The sequence below is a fragment of the Haplochromis burtoni genome, unplaced genomic scaffold (genome assembly GCF_018398535.1).
Source record: "Haplochromis burtoni strain Fernald_Lab_line unplaced genomic scaffold, NCSU_Asbu1 Contig_421, whole genome shotgun sequence".
Taxonomy (NCBI): Eukaryota; Metazoa; Chordata; class Actinopteri; order Cichliformes; family Cichlidae; genus Haplochromis; species Haplochromis burtoni.
This window is the reverse complement of record NW_024582782.1, coordinates 35039-55031: the sequence shown is the minus strand read 5'-3', so window position 1 is coordinate 55031 and position 19993 is coordinate 35039. Positions and strand designations below refer to the sequence as shown.

General features: G+C 38.0%; 1 protein-coding gene across 2 annotated transcripts; it reads left to right on the top strand.

The window, feature by feature from the left end:
• The first annotated feature begins 85 nt into the window (after positions 1-85).
• Positions 86-10410, top strand: htra3b (HtrA serine peptidase 3b). Of its 2 annotated transcripts, none has more exons than XM_014340927.2 (10): positions 86-3107; positions 3437-3542; positions 3971-4193; positions 4606-4800; positions 4939-4971; positions 6641-6758; positions 6888-6935; positions 7209-7266; positions 7698-7793; positions 8018-10410. In XM_014340927.2, exons 1-10 carry the CDS (start codon positions 2681-2683, stop codon positions 8184-8186), a joined length of 1473 nt encoding a protein of 490 aa, XP_014196413.1. In that variant the 5' UTR covers positions 86-2680; the 3' UTR covers positions 8187-10410. The 2 variants fall into 2 exon arrangements, with proteins under 2 accessions (XP_014196413.1, XP_014196412.1); XM_014340926.2 differs by having other exon boundaries at positions 4603-4800.
• The last annotated feature ends 9583 nt before the right edge of the window (positions 10411-19993 follow it).

The following is a 19993-nucleotide window of genomic DNA, read 5'->3' as shown; positions in this document are numbered from 1 at the left end:
ATGTTCTAGTTTATAGGAAAAGGCTAATTTGAAGGCATAAAGAATGAAGTGCACCAAGCTGGAGTTCAGCAGTGACAAAGGTATGTTCAGCAGAGCTCTATCTGCAGGATGACAGTTCTCATGCACCTGATTGACTTTAAGATTAAAGATGTCAACAGTAATTCCCACCCAACCTGCTAAAGCCCAAAGATATCCAGGTAATAAGGATGAAAACAAAAACAACAGATCTTCACACGCGAAATATTGAAATCAGTGAATTTTTAGCTTGAGAAATTATTAAAAAGGTTATCAGCAATTAAAGGTTTTCTGAGAGAAACTTTGCCGATTGCAAAGGTACAAGATCTAAACCAGAGCCATGGAAAATGTTTAATAGTGTGAAAGTGACAAAGGGAGCGGTTTAAGATTACAAGCTAATGGGGCCTTTTGTAAAGCAAAAAACAAAAAGGTGCCCGGGTTCATCTGACCAATCGAGAATGTCAGTGATGTCATTCAAAGGAGAAACAGAATATTTCCTACAGGTGTGCCTTGAAATTGTGGCGTGTGTTCTTTGTATAGCAGAGGTTTTCAAACCAATATACACCAAGGTGGTGGTAGATGTGAAGCACAGCTGAATAAGGTCACCACACATTCTCGCTAAGAAGCGACACACATCTGGAGAGGAAATAAAATGTGAAAAGAGCTGTTGCAATACTACCAGGATGTCTCGTCATCTTAGCAGTAGTGTGACACGGAGCCTTGCACAACAGTGCCCTCATGTGGAAAGTTTTCTTTATAACCTCAGGTTAATGGGTTCAAGTCACCACAAAAAAAATAGGCAGTCTTCTAAAATAGAGTACCAGGTCTTTTAAAACACTATAATAACCAAACGTATGATTCTGTACTCTGCTTGTGTATATATAGCTGTGGTCAAAGGTTTACATACACTCTTCATGGGCATGAATGTCCTGGTAATTTGGGGCTTTTTTAAACTGCTCTTTATCCATGGTGGAATGATTGTACAGCATACACCTTTACTGACTTCAAAAGTCAAGTTTGAGTTTATTTTTATTTTTATCTGATCCATACTGGGTCAAATATATACACACAACCCACTAATATTTGGTTAAATATTCCTTAGCAAGTCGCTCTTGGTTGCAATCAACAAACTTCTGACATAATTTTGGCTGGATATTTGGTCGGTTTCCTGGAATAGACTTGGTGTTTAAGCATAATCCATACATTTTCAATTGGGTTTAAGTTGAAGCTTTGGTAGGGCCATTACAGAAGCTTGATGTTCACCTGTTTTATCCATTCTAAAACTAGTTTGATGTCTGTTCAGGGTTATTTTTCTGCTGGAACACTCAACTCTGTCCAAGTTCCATTTCTCTAAGTATTGATTTGAGGTGAAGCTGAAGAATTTGAAGAATTCCCCCCAGAGCATGATGCTGCCACCATCATGTTTGAGGGTTGGTACAGTGTGTTAGGTTTGTAAGCCCCACCTTTACCCCTACAAACATGCCTCTTGTCATAGTGACCAAACAGCCCAATCTTTGTTTCATCTGAACATAAAACTTTCCTCTAGAAGGCATTAGGCTCATGCCTGTGGTGGGAAAGTGAAAATATCAGTGATGACGTGTCGATTTTGAAGCAGGGGCTTTTTTTCTGGGATGGCAGTCTCTCAGTCCACGGGGATGTAAAATTTGCTTTACTGTGGACAGTGATGTTGGAGTTTCAACAGTTTCCAGTTCATGCTTTAACCTTGATGGTTCCTGGGCTGTTCCAGAACATCCTAACCAGTTTATTCTCATCCCAGGATGACAGTTTGGATCTTCTTCCACATCCTGGCAATGCGGTGACACGTCTCACTAACTCATACAGTAACTTGAACTAATGGTTTTTTAATCTGCAGTTTTTTCATAATGGCCCTGAAAAACCTTCCTAAGTTGTGTAAATCTACAATTCCGCTTCTTAAATTGTCACTGAATTTCTTGGGCTTTCCCGTTGTTCGAAGTATTGCTCAATCCAGTGAGTACTGGCAAAGGAAACTACCAAGTAATCAATCATGAACACTAATGAAAATTTAACAGGGCTTGCATTTGTCAAGTAAAAGTATAATGTAGAACCTTCAGCACTGCTTATTGAAATATTTAAATGTACGTCTATATCTGAGCCTGTATCTACACTTTGTGACTTTCAAAGAACTGGAGAAAATGCAAAATTAAAAAAAAAAAAAAAGTGCACCCAGTTCTTGGTTTTTTAAAGATAAAGACCGTTTCAAAGGAATCAGAAGCCCAAACTACCAGGACATTCATGCCCATGATGAGAGTATGTAAATTTCTGACCTGTACAAGCTTCCCTGCAGTTATGTCTGTTATGAGCTTTTGTTTCCACTAGATGGCGCGCAGTATCTGTTTTATTTTAGTTGCCTACCGTCGGAAGTGCACTTCAAGGCGATGAGTTTAGTCGTTCTCAAAAGTGATGTAAAGTCACAAGGCTGTAAAAATATGCAGACACAGACGGCTTGGCTTGTAGTCCTTTTAAGCCAGAAGAGCCACGGGAGATTGTACTTAGATTACTTTTTAGTTCTTAAAGAAGCAACCCCTATGTTTTCAGTGTAGTAATTTAATATGATTTTGTGAGGGCATATATATATATATATATATCTATATCATATTTATTTAAGCTTTCTGGCACTATTGACATGATGCAGCTCTTTATATTTGTGGCTGCGTTTCTCTTTGCGCACGAAATCACCGAAGCCGTTCGCTCTGATAAGTGCACCTCCCGGTGCGATGTGAGCTCGTGCCCGAGCCCCAGCTGTCCCGGTGGCTACGTTCCGGACAGATGTAACTGCTGCCTGGTGTGTTCCCCGCGTGAAGGAGACCCCTGCGGCCGCAAAGACGACCTGCCCTGCGGGGATGGATTGGAGTGCAAGTTATTCGCTGCGGGGAAGCGGCGAGGCTCCAAAGGGGTCTGTCGGTGTAAGATGGACCATGAAGTGTGTGGGAGCGACGGGAAAACGTATGGAAATGTGTGTAAGATGAGAGCAGCCAGTCGGAAAACTCTACTCAAGGGGAGACCCGCGGTCAGCCAAGCGCACAAAGGACCCTGTTCGCCTTTAGGAGCAGGTAGGGTTGCTTTAAGGTTGCCACAAAAAAGAATGTCATTGCTAGCAAAGGGTTTTCAACCAAGTATGGGAAATTAACTTTTTATTTTCAGTAATTTAATTTGTCCGATTACTTTTAAGTCCCCTGGGATGACGGGATTGTGTTACAAAAATGCTTTAGTTTCTCACATTTTTATGCATCTTTTTTGTTCAACCCACTAAATTAAAGCTGAAAGTGTGAGTTGTTTCAAAAGTTGACTCTGTCCAAATATTTATGGACCTAACTGTAGCTAGAGATAGATTGATTGCTGTCTGTATTAATGTTTTGGTGGGGTTTTCTTGTCAGTATAGGTCGTACCCTGATTCGTCTCAGCAGCCCTCGATACAAGTTCAACTTCATTGCTGATGTCGTGGAGAAAATAGCCCCTGCTGTCGTCCACATTGAGCTGTTCTTAAGGTTTGGATTGTGTATGTGTATAAAAATAACAAAAATTGTTTATTTATATTGTTTTATAGTATAATGGCTTGATTTGTCTGCTTTGATCTCAAGTAAGAAAAAACGAGTGCAACCTGTTTACTCAACAGGCTGTTTTTAGGGATATTGGGCCCAATCAAGTGCTGTTTGCCTGCTATTATAAGTAGCATAAAATTACATTCAAATTTAAGCTTAAAATTCAAATAAAATTCAAATCATGCATAAAATTAAGCATACAATTTAGTCCAAAGCACATCACATTAAGGCATAAAACTCTCCAAGCTGCCAAAATTACTTCTATATAGGGCAACCAGAATGTGAAATATATGCAAAAAAAGCACATTTTAATTATTGTTATTATTATTAATCATGTTCGCTTTAATAATTTTTCATTTGCCCTCTGTTTCCAGGCATCCTCTGATAGGTCGCCACATGCGGCTCTCCAGTGGCTCTGGGTTCATCGTGTCCCACTCAGGTGTGATTGTGACCAACGCTCATGTGGTAACCACAGCTGCCTTGGTGACAGGCAGGCCACAGCTGCGTGTTCAGCTCCACGACGGAGATGCATATGAAGCCGTGGTGAAAGACATAGACAGGAAGGCAGACATTGCTACAATCAAGGTCAATCCACAGGTAAGGGCACAAGCCCTGACATGCTATCATCATAAGCTTCTCTACCCTCTTCTCCTTTTCAAATATAAACACATGAATCTTTAGATTTTTTTACATCCATAAATCTTAAATGAGCCCACATAAACCACACAGCCCACATCCTGACACATTTCTTTGTCAACATCTGACAGTTTTCTGCTAGACATTAATAAGACTTTCATAAACACTAGCTCCGTGATTCACAGACAGAGCGCTGATGTGTGTAATCTCACACCCCTGTCTGAAATACCTGGAGAGTTTTGTAAGCTTTCAACTATTCCTCTTCCTCTAAATGTCTTTTCTTCTTTTCATCTGTGTTGCTCTGACATACTCGCGTTTTCGCTTGTGTGCTGGTATTTTTTGAGTGGTTTTTTTTTTGTGCTTGTTGTAGCAGAAGAAACTTCGCGTGCTGTCTCTGGGCAGTTCGGCTGATCTGAGGCCAGGAGAGTTTGTGGTTGCCATTGGCAGCCCTTTCGCCCTGCAGAACACTGTCACCACCGGCATCGTCAGCACTGCACAAAGAGATGGCAAAGAGCTGGGCATAAAGGACTCAGACATGGACTACATCCAAACTGATGCTATTATTAACGTGAAACATTTTTAAATATCTGCATCTATACACATTGATTGCATTATTGAACTACATAATTGTCTTTTAATATTCCCATATGTGTAAGAATTACTGTTGTGCTTGTTTCTATTTTATATCTTCCATACTTGTGTCAAGTACGGCAATTCGGGAGGACCTCTTGTTAACTTGGTAAGTGGTGTTCTCTAAGGTACAGTAGATGATCCATTTGATTTTGGAGTGTTTTCAGTTTGGCCTCAAACAAAGAACGGAGTTTTCACTAACGCAGCATAAACATAAACATAAAAAATGTGACAATAAAAGTGATTTGATTTGATTTGATTTGAACAGTTATGAGTCACCAAATTGTCATATGAGCCTGAATATCACAAACGTATTATTCCCCAAAGCACAGAGGGAGCTTAAGTGTGATATGCACTACAGACATTATACCTGATTTTGTTGTATGTATTGCAGCACATTTAAAGAAACTATTAACTGTCACAAATAGCTTTGTAGATGTGTGCATAACAAGGCACAGAATGCAAACAAAATGTGAGCTTTACCAGTTCAAGAAGCACAAAGTTAAGAGTCACGAAAACCCAAAGAATCTAGAAAGAAGAACAAAGAACCAGGTTAATTCCAAAGAAAATAAACTGGACAGCATGAAAGGGAAGTGGAGGAGCACACACAGGAAATTCCAAAGATCAACAGTAAAAAGGGACGACAGGATTATAATTACGGAAAAATTATTATTGATGAAAACAGTAGGGAGAGGAGCACAGGAAGCAAAACTGACGCAAGACACGAAAGAAAGCAAACCTTCAAAGTAAAACACTAACAATTAACAAACGAACACACATGGAAACTCTTGCTAATATCAAAACACAAGATATCATAAAAAAATAAAACTCACGCTCTACGAGAACAAGAAATGAAAACAGGAAATCCAGATGTTCAACAAACACAAAATCAGAATCAAAACACTTTATTAATCCCTAAGAAAATTATGTGGTCACCGTTGCTCCAAAATAACAAAAAGAGTAACTATCTAAACTAAGTGAAATAATACAGTGTATTGCAAGGCTGAAAAATATAGCAAAAGAGCACTAATAAATAGAAACGGCTCTAATCATAAATATAATTCAGTATATTACACATATTAAATATATATGGTTGGAAAAAAAAATTGAAACTTCAACCATTAGAAAAATAAAACATGACTAAGACTCAAAAATACTAAGAAACCAGAATGCAGAACCAAAGCACAAAAACCTGCGATATGATACAGTCTTTGCTTGTTTTATAAACCCTCTTGTGTCCCATGAACTATGAACTCAAAATGGCTCAAAATTGATTTACAGATTTGTTCAAGCATATTTTCTTGTGGCCAGTGATTAAAATATTACAGCCACCAAATAATACCACTATTTCTGCTTTTTCTAGCTATAACGGCTATAGCTGTTACTCCAATTCTGGAGTTCTACTAATATTAATTATAAAAAAGCTCAAAGTAGAAACGTGCAGTTTATTTTCATTGACTGCAGTAACACTGGGACACAATCGTGACACATCATGTGTCACATGCTTTAAAGTGTTCTGTGTAATGACACATTTATAACGCCATAAACGAGTGCACGTTTAAAAGGGCGCACGCATTGTGTTTTTATCAATATATCATAGCAACTGTAGTTGTGCCATATGCTCGGCTCTACATACCAACTGATGCAGTTTTTTTTTTCTGGAAATCTTGACATATTTTTCTCAGTCCTTACTGGCTGATATTTATGTCAGCATCAAGTCCTTTTTGGCAGCCATCATGTTGTGTTTGTCTTTCAACATGTGTTTGTGTTTCCTTCAGGATGGCGAGGTGATTGGAATCAACACTCTTAAAGTGACAGCAGGAATTTCCTTCGCTATACCGGCAGACCGCATCAGCCGCTTTCTCTCAGAGTCACAGATTAAACACAAGAAAGATGGTGACTTTTTTTTGTGAAGTTTATCATCTTATTATCTAAAATATCTAATATCTTTAAATGACTATTTTCCCCCAGTATATGTCTCTAATTTTCATTACCTACTACTCTGACTGGCTTTTGTTGTGACAGAAAAGAGACAGCAGAAAAGAAAAATGGACAAACCACAGTCTGATGCAGGTGAGAGACAAGACGTTTTTGTGCAAATATTATAACTATTTTCATATATGGCAAAACATGCAGTTAAGAGTGTAGACTCAAAGTGAATAGATCTTTAATAACAAATGAAATCCTCAGGATTTGGACTATAATTTTAATGGCTACATTTATATTTTAATATGTGTTTAATAAAATAGTTATTAACTGTCTCCTCAGCTCATCTTTCCCCGTCAGCCCAACTTAACCTTTGCATGAGGCTGTGTTTAAATTATGGTTATATTGTTGTGCTTTCAGACGCGTCCCTAGTTAAGAGACATTTTTTAGGCATCTGGATGGTCACCATCACCAAAGCGTAAGTTGTTACAAAGTCACACACATATTAGACTGTAAGGAGAAAATAAATTTTGCACTAATGTTCTTTAATACACTTCCTACTACAGATAAAGGTGGCATACCCAAATAATACTAAGAGCAACATTTGTTTTGTGAATAAATCGTTTAACAAACAAACCGACAAATTCTGTGTTATTCAGTGGGAAACATAAGTTGGCTTCAGGAGCTGGTATTGCTGCTTGTCTACTTTTTCTGTAGCCAAACAACTTTACCTTTGATTTGCCAGCAGGAGCTGTTTCATAGAAAATCAAATGTTTGCATGTCTGAGTATGTCCAAAAAGGGAATTAGTTTTATGTTAGTTTCATTATCATTTCAATTTTTTACATAATTGAAATGATAATGTAAAAATGTGTTAATAGCATTAATATTGTGTCCTACATGTGCCACAGTCTTGTAGAAGAGTTGCGACTTCATAACCCAGACTTCCCCGACATCAGTAGTGGAGTTTTGGTGCGGCAGGTTATACCTAACACTCCAGCAGAAAAGTATGCTCACACACACCTGCTAAAAGTACACACACACACACACACACACACACACACACACACACACACATTTCAAATGATATCATCCTGTTTCATACTTCCAGAAAGTGATTGCAGATTTATGGACAATGATGTCATTATAAGTCTGAATCTTCTTTTTCTCTTTCTGGCACGCTTGTAGTAAACGGTTGACTCTTGCCCTTCTTTTCTTTTCCATGTCTTAGAGGAGGGATTAGGGAAGGTGACGTTATAGTGAAGTTGAATGCAAAGCCAGTCAGGACCACTGAAGACATCCATGAGGTGTTGCAGAGCGACCAGCCACTCCTACTTGAGATTCGCAGAGGGAACGATGACTTACTCTTCAATATCCACCCACAGCTTTTGGTACATTGAAAACTGGGAGAATTGATATCTTTTAGTTGTGAAGAGGCAGGACTCAATATGTCCAGTACTGATTTCTTATTAAAACAAGAGAACGGAAAAGAGCAGTTCCTTTCCCAACTAGCCTGATGATGTATGCTTTGGTAGAGTTTGAAATACTGTAGTTTAACACAGACCTCAAAATACAGCTCAGTAGAATCCATTGCACTGTATATTTAAGGCGCTTTAGAATAAAAGCTTAGAAGAAGGATCTGTGCAGTTGTGTGTTTTTCTGTCTAGTCTGTTCAGCAGCTGCTTTCCAGAAGGCAGCTTCCATTCCTTTGTTTGTGTCTTCTCATCCCTCCTCCATCCTCTCTCTTGGAAAGACTTTCTCCTAATTTAAACAAACCTAAGTCAACACCTCCACATACGGAACACAGGCACTATGAGTAAAATCCTGTTACAGGGAACAGCTGGTTGTATTCTTTCCTGTTTTGGAAATGAAAATCTTCAGTCATAACATAACCTGAATCTTAAAGTCGCACACCCTGAAGTAGCATGAAAGTACTCATGCAAAAGCCAAATTAAATCAAGATGGCAGAAAAATATCTTTCAGTAGCTTGACATTTTGGACATACTACATATATGCTCATACTTTTGAATAGTGTTGTTTTGGTTTATTTATCATTCTAAAAGCCTTCCTCCATGCTGAAATGACCTCAGAAATGACCTTGTAACCCACTTGAACTCCCTGTAAGTCCACACATCATAAACTGAGCCCAGACAGAAAACCCTTCCTGTTTATTTAAACATAGACTCTGTCTGGTTACTGTTGGCTGGAACAAGCAGAGGCCAAGGAAGCAAAGACAAACTGGAAGAACAAAAAGAAAAGACAGGCTGCTGGGCTCACAAACAGGAAAAACAGGGAGGAAATGTAGCTAATAAGTGACTCCTGCTGTGAACAAATAACTACCATTTCAGCCGGTCCTCGCAGACTGATTTTAATATGGTTCTCTGTGCTGCACTCAGTGTGTGACTTGATGGAGCAGTTGTTGGAGTGTGGGTGGTGTTTTCTAGTCTTGCCAAGACAGATTGTTATAGCTGAGCGCCAGACTACTTCAGTAAGGCAGACAGAGGACACAGCTGTGTCCACACTAAAACAATATATCTAAGCCCACAGTAAATATAAACTTTCACTCAACAACAAAGGCCATGTGTTTTTACAGTAAAGCCAGAGTTTTACAGATATCTCTGCATGCATCTAAAGCACAACATATACTCTTCTGTACACTGGTTGTACTTTAGATTAGTGCATTCCCTATGCAACCCAGTCAATGTGTTGCCATCTAGAGGCCAAATATAGTTTAGTTTGAAATAAACACAATTTATGATTCCCAAAGAGTCCACTAGATGGCAGGTGGAGAATAAAGAATTTCCTCCCAACGTGGCAATTGCTCAAACGCTCATCTTAAAGGACTGCTGCACTATAGAAGTCTATATATAGCTCTGGTTTCTGATTGCATCCTTTTGCACTTAAAGCAGAAGAGACAGTTAAACATTTCAACAGCATGTAAGACTGTCAGAGAGACAATCGTGCAGGTGGAACTACACAGATGGAACTATTTTATTTATTGATTTTTTTATATATAAGGTTTTCATAATATACAACCTGGATATCTCTAGGTGTATATTACCTCTCGCCCTGTGACACTTGGGATAGGCTAGGGATACGAAAATAAGAAAATGGAAGGATAGATGGATTCCAAGTGTGAATCATAGTGCTAAAAACAATATAGGGATAATGTCTCATTTGCTATAAACAAAAAGAATTCTTTATTAACTCTGAGACATCACATGGGTGTAAAACATCCCATTTTTCCTCTATCCAATCCAAAGATTGTAATTTTAAGATGTGGAAAAAATAGTTGATGTTGAAGATTTTTAAACACAACACTTTTGCATTATTCCAGATTTTGATATTCTTTATAACACCTTGTATCTTAAACGTCAAACTTTCATGTATTGATCTGTACTGTTGCTGTATCTTTTCACTTTTATTTGTTGGTAAATAATTTCTCAACCACTTTCTTAATAAGATCAATTGTACACAGATGGAACTATTTTATTTATTGATTTTTTTTTTTATATATATAAGGTTTTCATAATATACAACCTGGATATCTCTAGGTTGTATGTTACCTCTCGCCCTGTGACACATTTAAGAAAATGGAAGTTGTTGGGATTAAATAATTTACAGTGCCTCAGTAATGCTATGCTTTTTTTATTAATAAGTGTTATAAAGTTATATAGTGTAGTATTAAGTGGACACAGCCCTGAAAAATAAAGGCATGAGACCATGTGTCCTTAGGGAGTAGAAAGCTGTAGACTGTCGCTCACGCTTGCTTGGGAAAATGTAGATAAGAGCGGACCATCTCTAGTGGAAAGTTACTGAGACACTGTTGTTTAGACTAGAATGAGCTTCTGTAATAAAACTGTTAGGGCCACACCACCATTTTGAGATCCGCGGCAACGTGTCATGAAGGACGCATGTCCCTTCTAGAAGTAATAAAGTGTTAAATGGTCTGCTGAGCAGTGTTTTGTCTTCCATCGGATGCCTCTGAGGAATCAAAAGAACTCGGTGAAGTGTTGATATTTACAAAGGATAGATGGATTTCCATATTTGCGCTTTTGTCTGCGGTCTTCTGTTTTCTATGACTCAGCCGTCATCAGCATTTGAATCACAGTGTGATGTAATGTTACCAAGGTGCTGTCAATCTAATCTGATATCTTGGTGTTGAAGTGAAATAAATAACAACCTCTCTTTTTTTTCCAGCCATCTCACTGCTGCACATTTAACACGGGATATTTCACATCTTGGAGAAATTCTTAAATTTTCAAGGACTTTTTCAGGGACCTTCATCCTTGCCTCTTTTACTCTCTTTCCGCTCATTCCACACCAGGGTTTCATTCAAAGCCACCCACACTTTAGCTCCCATCTGTCAGTGTTCAGTTTATGGTAAGAGTCCAGGGTAAAGGCCCAGAGACAGAGACCTTAGACGTCCAGGAGAGGCAGCCAGGGGGAAAAATGGACCGTCAGCTCAATTACATGTTCACAGAAAAATGGTGATGATGCTTATGATGCTTTGTGAGTTAAGGGCTAACAGATATTCATATTAGGCTTTAATCATAACGTACATTATAATGTCAAACTGTGAGTCATCAGTGACCTCAGAACCTGATGGCATTTTGAGTCCCATCAGCAGCACTTAATGGAAGCTGAGCAACATCATCTCCTCAATGCTTGAAAACACACACAGGACCTTTATGTGCCACTCGGAATATCCAGGGATGAATTTATCTGTTCGTAGGGAATGTAACTGTTTAATTAATGATCTAATAAAAAGAAAAGAAAACCCTTCTGATTTTGGATTTGTGCATATCTGTGGGTTTTCGTCCAATCGAGGAAGTGAACTGGAGACGTCCGTAACAGTAAACACTTGAAAGTACTAGGTTTGACCTGTGTTACTGGCAACCTCTAGCAAGAGACTGTGTTTATAGTAAAATTTTATATTTAGAGGAAGTTTAAGGGTCAAGACCACAGATTGGAGCATTTGGCATAGACAGCTTGCACTGGCTTAAAAAAAAGAAACCCTGTTAAACTGTGGTGTTACAGAAGTACAGGCCCTAACTACACCCATCTGTCTCAAATCCTACTCTCTATGACTCATGGCTTACTGATCACTACTAACGTGGGCAATTTACTCTAAAAAGACAAAAAGACAAAGCTACCAGACTTTTACAGAGTGAATCTGTTAGTCTTTCAACCTACCTCCCACACAGGCACACAAACATCCTCAGCATGGATGATAACACACATTTTTCACACAGTGATGCTCCACAACTGGACAATTAGTGTTAGAAAAAAGTTAAATACACCCATGTGCTGTTGTGTTGAGCGTTTTGCTGAAAATAGACTTCTTGTTTCCTCTTCTGCAAACATATTAAGTTGGTTTATCACACAGTGAAGTGCAAAGCTATACTTGGAATGACGTGCACTTCAGGACACTTCAGATTATATTTCCCAGAGGTCGGTTTTCTAAAATTTAACGAGAGCTTAAATTCCAAGCATTCCTCTCAAAGTATGGCCTGTTTTTATTGAAATCTTTTTTAGAAATAGTCCACAGTCACTTCAGAGTTGGCTTTTTCAGAGTGACAGGAGACGAGTTCTCACTTGTTTTTCTCTTTGTCTTGCTACACATACGTCCTATCAGCCCATTTTAACAGTGGTTCCACGTGGGTTTAGTAAATGACAGATGCGCTGCTTTTGATTATACTAAAGGGGAAAGAGTGAATACACATTTACTTTCATTATTTCATGCATTTAACATATGCACATATGCCAGAGCTGCTGCTGCCCTCCCTGTCTAACTCTTCTTTCTTTGACTTCTAGTTTGTTTTTCAGAAGAAAAATTAGTCACCAGTGTCTATTTTTCAGATGCCTAGCCCTTAGGCACTAACTGCAGCGCTTATAAAACACTTGGAAACTGTGTAGGAGACACGGTGCCCTTTTCTGGAAGACCTCTCATTTAATATTTCTGGTTGTGAATGTGCTTGGCATTCCTACTGTTTGATATTGCAGTATTTATAAATATTCACTAAGCTTAAAACTTAAGCAAGAATTGCTTTAATATCAGACACTCATGATAGCGGACCTGATATCGTCTGTATTTTGAACTCCCACTATCAACATTTCAAGTTATCAACAGCTCCCAAAACTGGTATGTGAAAGGTTAGCTTGTAGTAAGGAGTTACATATGGACAGTAAACTAACCAAGTATGCAGCATCTTATCAGCTCTATAACATTTTATGGTCTTTCCTGCTCATTCTTCTGGTTTTTCAGACTGCAGCCACTATTTTTAGTTTGCTTTATCCTCTGTCATCAGTTACCCACACATGTTCAGTGCTGAGAAGGTCACTTTTAAACTGTATTCAACTACAGATTACAGAATGCATTCTGATTCATTCTGTTGAGTTACTCAATGAGAGTAATGTACTCTGAATACTTTGGATTACTTAATATATTATCAAGCTTTTTACAACTACATGAATGTACTATTGCTGTATGTGTGTGATTTATTACTATTACTCAAGGCTACTCGCCATACCACTACCAACTAGATTTTTAAATCTTAATATAAAATGAGTAACAGTAGGGTGAACATAAGGTAAGGCTGCACTGTTTACAGTGATCTTGTATAGTAAACTATTTCTGTATCAGTAATATGTTTCTTTCTGTCTGCTTTCAGGACTGCACATGATTATTTGCAGCTAGCAGGTTGTTAATGCTATCCATCAAGTCTAACAGTTTGCACATATATGAACTAACCTCAGCTAACGCCAGCTAACAATGTTAGCTCGGTGCCGAGTGGCCTTCAGTAATGGTAATAAATCACAAATCGTACACCGAAGATACTGTGTGAAGTGGCACATAAACCAGGTAGCCACAACAACTAAAACAAGATAGTTGCAGCAGGCTAATATTAGGTTTTTTGTTTGTTTTAAAAAAAGAATTTACTTCCAGATGTTGGAGGTGGAGTCTTTTGACGCTGAGAGCAGATTGGTTGCTGGCAAACAGAGTTTGCGTTGCACTGTCAGATTTCTCCCATCCCTTTCTTCTTTAAATATTTATTTATTCATTTATTTAATTATTTATTTAGTTTCACACATGGTACAGCAGTAATTCATTTCCTATACACAACCTTCCTTTCAATTAAAGTATAAAGTGGTGTCGGAATTTCCAAGTAGGAAATGCATTCCTGCCCGTGCATTGCTGGTTTTGATGTCCTGGCTCCGGGTCCATTGTGTAACTGACACTACCAACATTAACAGGACACTAACATTAGAGCTTCTCATTGCATGTTTTATTTGGGTTTCCACCAGTGTGGAATTACCAAAATTAGAGAGGGGATAGCCTAACATATGAAACAGGAAAACGCTACCGTGTAATCTATTAAATTTCAACAAAGTAACTGTATTCTAATTATCACCTATTTAACCAGTAGCTGTAACAGAATACAGTTACTCATATTTTGTATTTTAAATACATAACACCGGTACATGTACAGTAAATGCAGACTGTGTTGGTAGTTGCTTGATTTTATAAACATGTAACAATGGGACTGAAAACACCTGACAAAGAGGTGTGACTCAGTGCCTTTTTCCATGTAGCGTTCAGGTTTAGGTGATAATTAATATTAAAACCAACACTTATAACATTGTTACACTGTTTTCACTTTATAATTTGCTGTTAAAGAAAGAAAAATAACATAGACACTTTAGTGTTGCCATTACTGTGAAGCTGCCTCTTTTATAATATCTATATGTCCACACATGAATGTGTTAAAAGCTACACGTTGTGCTTTTTCTGCTTCATTTTCATGCTATGCTAGGCTAACCCGCTTTCTGGGTGTGGCTGAATATTTGTGACTACGATGTGTTTTTTTCTACAATGTTGAATTGTCTCTTTAAGGCTACTACAAGTTACAATTTCACTTCATGCTTGTAAGAAAAAATATTTTAAAAGAAATATAGAAGGAAATATTTGCCTATGTTTAATAGACTTTCCTCACAAACAGACTGCCGCACACACAAACACTGAGTTACGCTCATTTGTAACCCAACCATACTATTACTTGACTTTGTCTCATTGTACCCTAATTGAAACCAAAAATTCATCCTAAAATCAAAGGAATTTGTCCCAGTATGAAGGCTGGTCTCCAAAATGTGACCGTGTAGCACACTGAGGTCCCCACAACATAAGCAATACAAGTACGCATAAACAAAACAGCCACAGTAAAGTGAGCGTTTTGTCAGCACTCCAGTGAGAGCTAAATCCTCTGAGCTCTTTTTATGTCTCTCAACTCCTGTTTTCTGGCAGACTGCTGACTCATGCATCTCCCCCTCTCGTTCTCTTTTTGTGTGTTTATCTGTCTTTCTTTGTTTCTTTGTAAATCTAGTCGGTGGACTTTTCCCTTGTCTCCTCTTGCACAAGCATTTCTCTGGATTTTGAATAATTCAGCTACATTTCCACATCTTGCATCCTCTGTGTGGGTGTGAGTGTGCGCTTTCATACTGGCAATATATGTGGTGGTTAATGCCATGTGGTATCTTTATGTGTGTAATCAGTCGTTGTGTTCCTGCGTCATGCTGTAGCTGGATAGTTGGTTAAATCGCTTAATGAGAGTAATGCCTGCTGTGTTTGGGCACAGAGTTCAGTGGGTAAAGTTGGTGTACATACCTAAGGCAACATTTTACTGCTGTTTGAAAATAAAATCCTCTAAACTGAATGTTTAGCTTTTAGCATGGTCATTCTGTTATAGGTGTTTATCATCTGTGAAGCATCACTGATGTTGTTGACAAGATGCACAGTAATGAAGTAAATTTTTGGATGCAGCATCTAGAAATCCCCTTTCCAAATAAGAAACATCTGGAGTGTATCTTTGTGAAAATAAACTACTAGTCAGCCAAGGAAAACGGGAACTATAATCTTGCATAACTGCAAAGAAGAGAAACATATGCTCTCTAATGGTCTGGGATTCAAATAGAGTTTTCATAGCTAACCCTTGGCAGAGTGTTAGCAGAGAGAAATCAGAAAATGTGCTCAGTGTACACTCAATAAGAGGACACAAATTGACTTTATCTCTGCCATGGGCCTGACACGTTTAGTTTTCTGGAAGCCAAAACAGCACTGTTTGACTTTATCACAACCTAAACCTACAGGGTGATGCCAAGTCGAAAGACCCATCAAGTTGTCAGTTTTCCTGTCAGAGTTTTTTGGTGCCTGGCAAGAAATGCAAACACTGTGCAGATGGCAATGATTGAAAGCAATTAAAATCTTTCCTCAATGACGCTTTCGAGGAACTAAGTCTGTAAATATAAGCATACAAACAGTTTTTGTACACACATTAAAATTATACAGAATTCTAACATGACTTGGGATGACTCAAGATACCCCAAAAATAATCTAATGACATAAAGGCAGTGAGTCAAAGTGCCAGTAGAGAGAAAATATATACAATTAGGGCTTTGAAAAACGGCACAACTTTTGTTTTGCCTCTCTAAACCACCACAGTAGATTCTTCTTTTAAAGGTTTTCTAGCAATGACTAATCTGGTCTTTTCTTGAGTGTAACCAGACGTATCCACCGTGTTGTGAATCTGCAGCGCACGTTCTTGACTGTGACAGCGATATGCTTTTCTCCTTGACGGTGTTTTTGACTTGTCAAGATGTTATGAAACTGTTTTTCTTAATCCCGGAAAGAATTCACTATCAGCTACTGTAGTTGTCTTCTGTGGTCTTTCAGACCTTTTGGCATTACTGAATTTATCAGTGCACTCCTTCTTTTTAAGAAAGTAACATGTTGTGGAGTGGCGTGGAGTTTATTGGAGCGTAAGTGCCCGAAGAAGAGTTTGGAACAAAGTGTGGAGAGTGTGGGAGTGGAGTGTGTTTTGTGTACTCCTTTCCTTTCCTTCCCTGGACTTCCTGACCCGTCGCACTGTATATGTCTTCACCTGGTGTTTCTGTATAAATAAACTATTGACTTTTTTATTCTGAACGAGCTATGCTCCAGAGAAAAAAGGTTAAAAATACTTAATCAACTTAAAAACCTACAGGCAGACTGTTTTATTACAAGAGACTCACGGGCCTGTAACAGGTTTGAATGATGTTTCCTAATGTGTTTTCAGCCTGTTATAATTCTTGACAAAGGGGAGTAGCAATTTTAATACATAAAAATATTAATTTCACAATACTCGACACAGTTATAGATCCAGAGGGCAGATTCCTAATCGTTAAACTATCTATACTTAACAAAAAGCTATGTATTGTAAGTATAAATGGTCCAAATGTTGATGACCCCTCATTCTTCCACTGATTTTTTAGTACACTCTCTGAACACTTAGATTGCACAATCGTTCTTGGGGGTGACTTCAAATGGAAAAATTGATAGGCTCAATGCAGCAGGAACTCAGTGCAATTGGCAGTCCACAAATATAATCAAGCAGTATATGAGCGACTTTGGTCTTTGCGATGCTTGGCACTCCCTTCATCCCTGCAGTAAGGAATATACAACAGACTTAAACTTAATTATGATAGAGCAAAACATAAACAAAAATGGAGGAAGGCAAGGACTAAACTGGGAGAAAAACAAGTAAAAAGAAAGCAGAAACCTAAGATGTGAAGAATGCAGCGAATGACACACAGATGATTCAGCAACAAACAGAGGAAGACAAAGGGCTTAAATACACAGAGGGATAATCAGGGAATGAGACACAGGAGGAGAGCACAGCTGGGAGCAATCACACACAACGACACCGATAAGAAGCAAAACTGAAAACACTAACATGGGACATGAGACCGTCAAAGCAAAACAGGAAACAGTAGACAGGCACAGAGACACGGACTTGACGCTGAAACAAGGAGAAGCACAGACATGAAAACATAACTTGACTAGACATGACACAAGGAACACATGGGAGGCACAGAGACAGAAACCTAAAGACCAGTCGCAACTGGTCGCAGCAGATGTCCGCCCCTCTCAGCACCAACCAGGGAGTTTTTCCTTCTCGCTGTCGCCAAAGTGCTTGCTCATAGGAGGTTATTTGATTGTTGGGTTTTTCTCTGTATGTGTTATTGTAGGGTCTACCTTACAATATAAAATGCCTTGAGGCGACTGTTGTTGTGATTTGGCGCTATATAAATCAAATCGAATTGAATTGAATTATAAATAAGCAGAAAATAATAGTGAGAATCAAAACCATGAGAAACAACAAATCCAAGAATATAAATTAATCAAAAAACACTGAGTCCCAGACCCAGTACTGTGACATGATGGCCCCTTTCACTTGCATTGACATCTTTTTGCACCTCATATCGATATTTCTAGTGAACTGCTCTAAAATGCTAATTCAACACTCAAAATCGACTCCAGATTGATCTTTAATCTCTTTAATTTTTTTTTACAATACAATACAATGATGAATGATCATGTTGGTCATTTGTCATTACTTTTGAGCCACTGAACATGGGGAACCATACATAGAAGGACTGCAATTCAATAGTTTTTTAAAACCTTCTGAATTAAAGCTGAAAACTTGCATTGCAATCACCTCACAACTTTATTTATTATTTACTGTAATGATATACAGAGTCATATGAAAATTTAGCCTGTTATTAGTTTTATTTCATTTATCTCTATTTGTAAACAGTGGCTTTCGGATTGAATGGGGATGCTTGGCTTGAATATGTGCTTGCTGCACCAGAAGCCTTTAAAATTGCCTTTGGCCCCCTGAGGCTACATCACTATATTAGCTGATGGGTTGCCAGATTGCACATTTATTTAACTGTGCTACTTACTTGTTGTTTATTGTAGACTGTACTATTTTTTTGCTCCTAATTATGATGCTACAACACAACAGTTTTCCTTGTAGAATCAATAAAGTATCAATCTGTCTATCATCTATCTGTTGGGTGAAATCTAAAAACAACAAATAAATAAATATCTGCATCATTTTTACACTCATGTATGAATACATAGATCATAGATTTCACCTGAGTCTGTATGCTCTGACCTGGATACACATCATTAGAAGTAGTTTCACTCCTGTCCCCTCCTTTCATTAACAAGTGTAAAAAGAGTGACACCTTTAACAGTATCATAGAGTCACTGTTAACATGTGACTCAGAGTGAAATAAATAGGAAGGTAGAAGAAGGAAGGAACAGGAAGACTGACAGAGAACCTTGGAGAAACTGATGGCCTGTGTGTATCTGGACATGTGAGTGTCTGAGTGAGTTAGTGTTTGTGATTGTTCTGTAGCTCAAAGGGTCACGACCTGTTCATTCACCCAGAATCTCACACTCCAGAAACACTCACCCTGACATTTGGTTACAGTCTTTGTCTTCTTGGCAGCCCATCTCTTTTTCTCCTCTCATGACCATCAGCATCATTGCTGAAAAGTTATCACAAAGCAGGGGCATGCTACCAACACCACCACAGAGCGCCTTCCTCTTAAGTCTTTCTAATGTAGAACTGATTTTAATAGAGCAGACAGATCAGGGTCATAGCTGTCAAAAAGGAGCAATCTTCTTCTCTCTGTCACTAGCAGCCTTTAGTACTACACCAAACATAGTGGAATAAGCATGTATAAAAACCAATGGGTTTCATTTTAAAATAGGCCAAGTACACCTACAAGGATCCATATATCAGAATGATGGAACCTAACATAAGAGATAAGAGACTGTCCTTAAACCACTGTCACGGCATCACAATGAAATTTACTCGTACTCAAACAAAAAAGCGAAAACTCTTAAATAATATAAATACAAACTCTCAAACACTTGAATAAAAAATATTAAAAGGAATACATACCTCATATATACAAATGACTTGTGTGCAGTAGTAATAATGAAAGCTACAGTAACAGATGGATGCATGGACAGAAACTAAAAATATTGTCATATTTTATGGGGAATTAATAAAGATGAAGTTAAGGTGAAGAGAGAGCTCTGTATTATGTTGTTGACTGTGGGAACTGTGATGTTACGTAATGGCGCAGATACTCACAGCATCTCTCTCTCTCTCTCTCTCTCTCTCTCTCTCTCTCTCTCTCTCTCTCTCTCTCTCTCTCTCTCTATATATATATATATATATATATATATATATATATATATATATATATATATATATATATATATATATATAGTATATATATATATATATATATATATATATAATATATATATATATATATATATATATATATATATATATATATATATATA

What these genes read in the sequence shown, in the direction of transcription:
- htra3b (XM_014340926.2), top strand. Translation starts at nt 2,681, where the DNA reads ATGATGCAGCTCTTTATATTTGTGGCTGCGTTTCTCTTTGCGCACGAA. An exon ending in CAATCAAGGTCAATCCACAG is followed by an intron (nt 4,194 to 4,602) that starts GTAAGGGCACAA and finishes TGCTTGTTGTAG; the next exon opens with CAGAAGAAACTTCGCGTGCT. An exon ending in CCTAACACTCCAGCAGAAAA is followed by an intron (nt 7,794 to 8,017) that starts GTATGCTCACAC and finishes TCCATGTCTTAG; the next exon opens with AGGAGGGATTAGGGAAGGTG.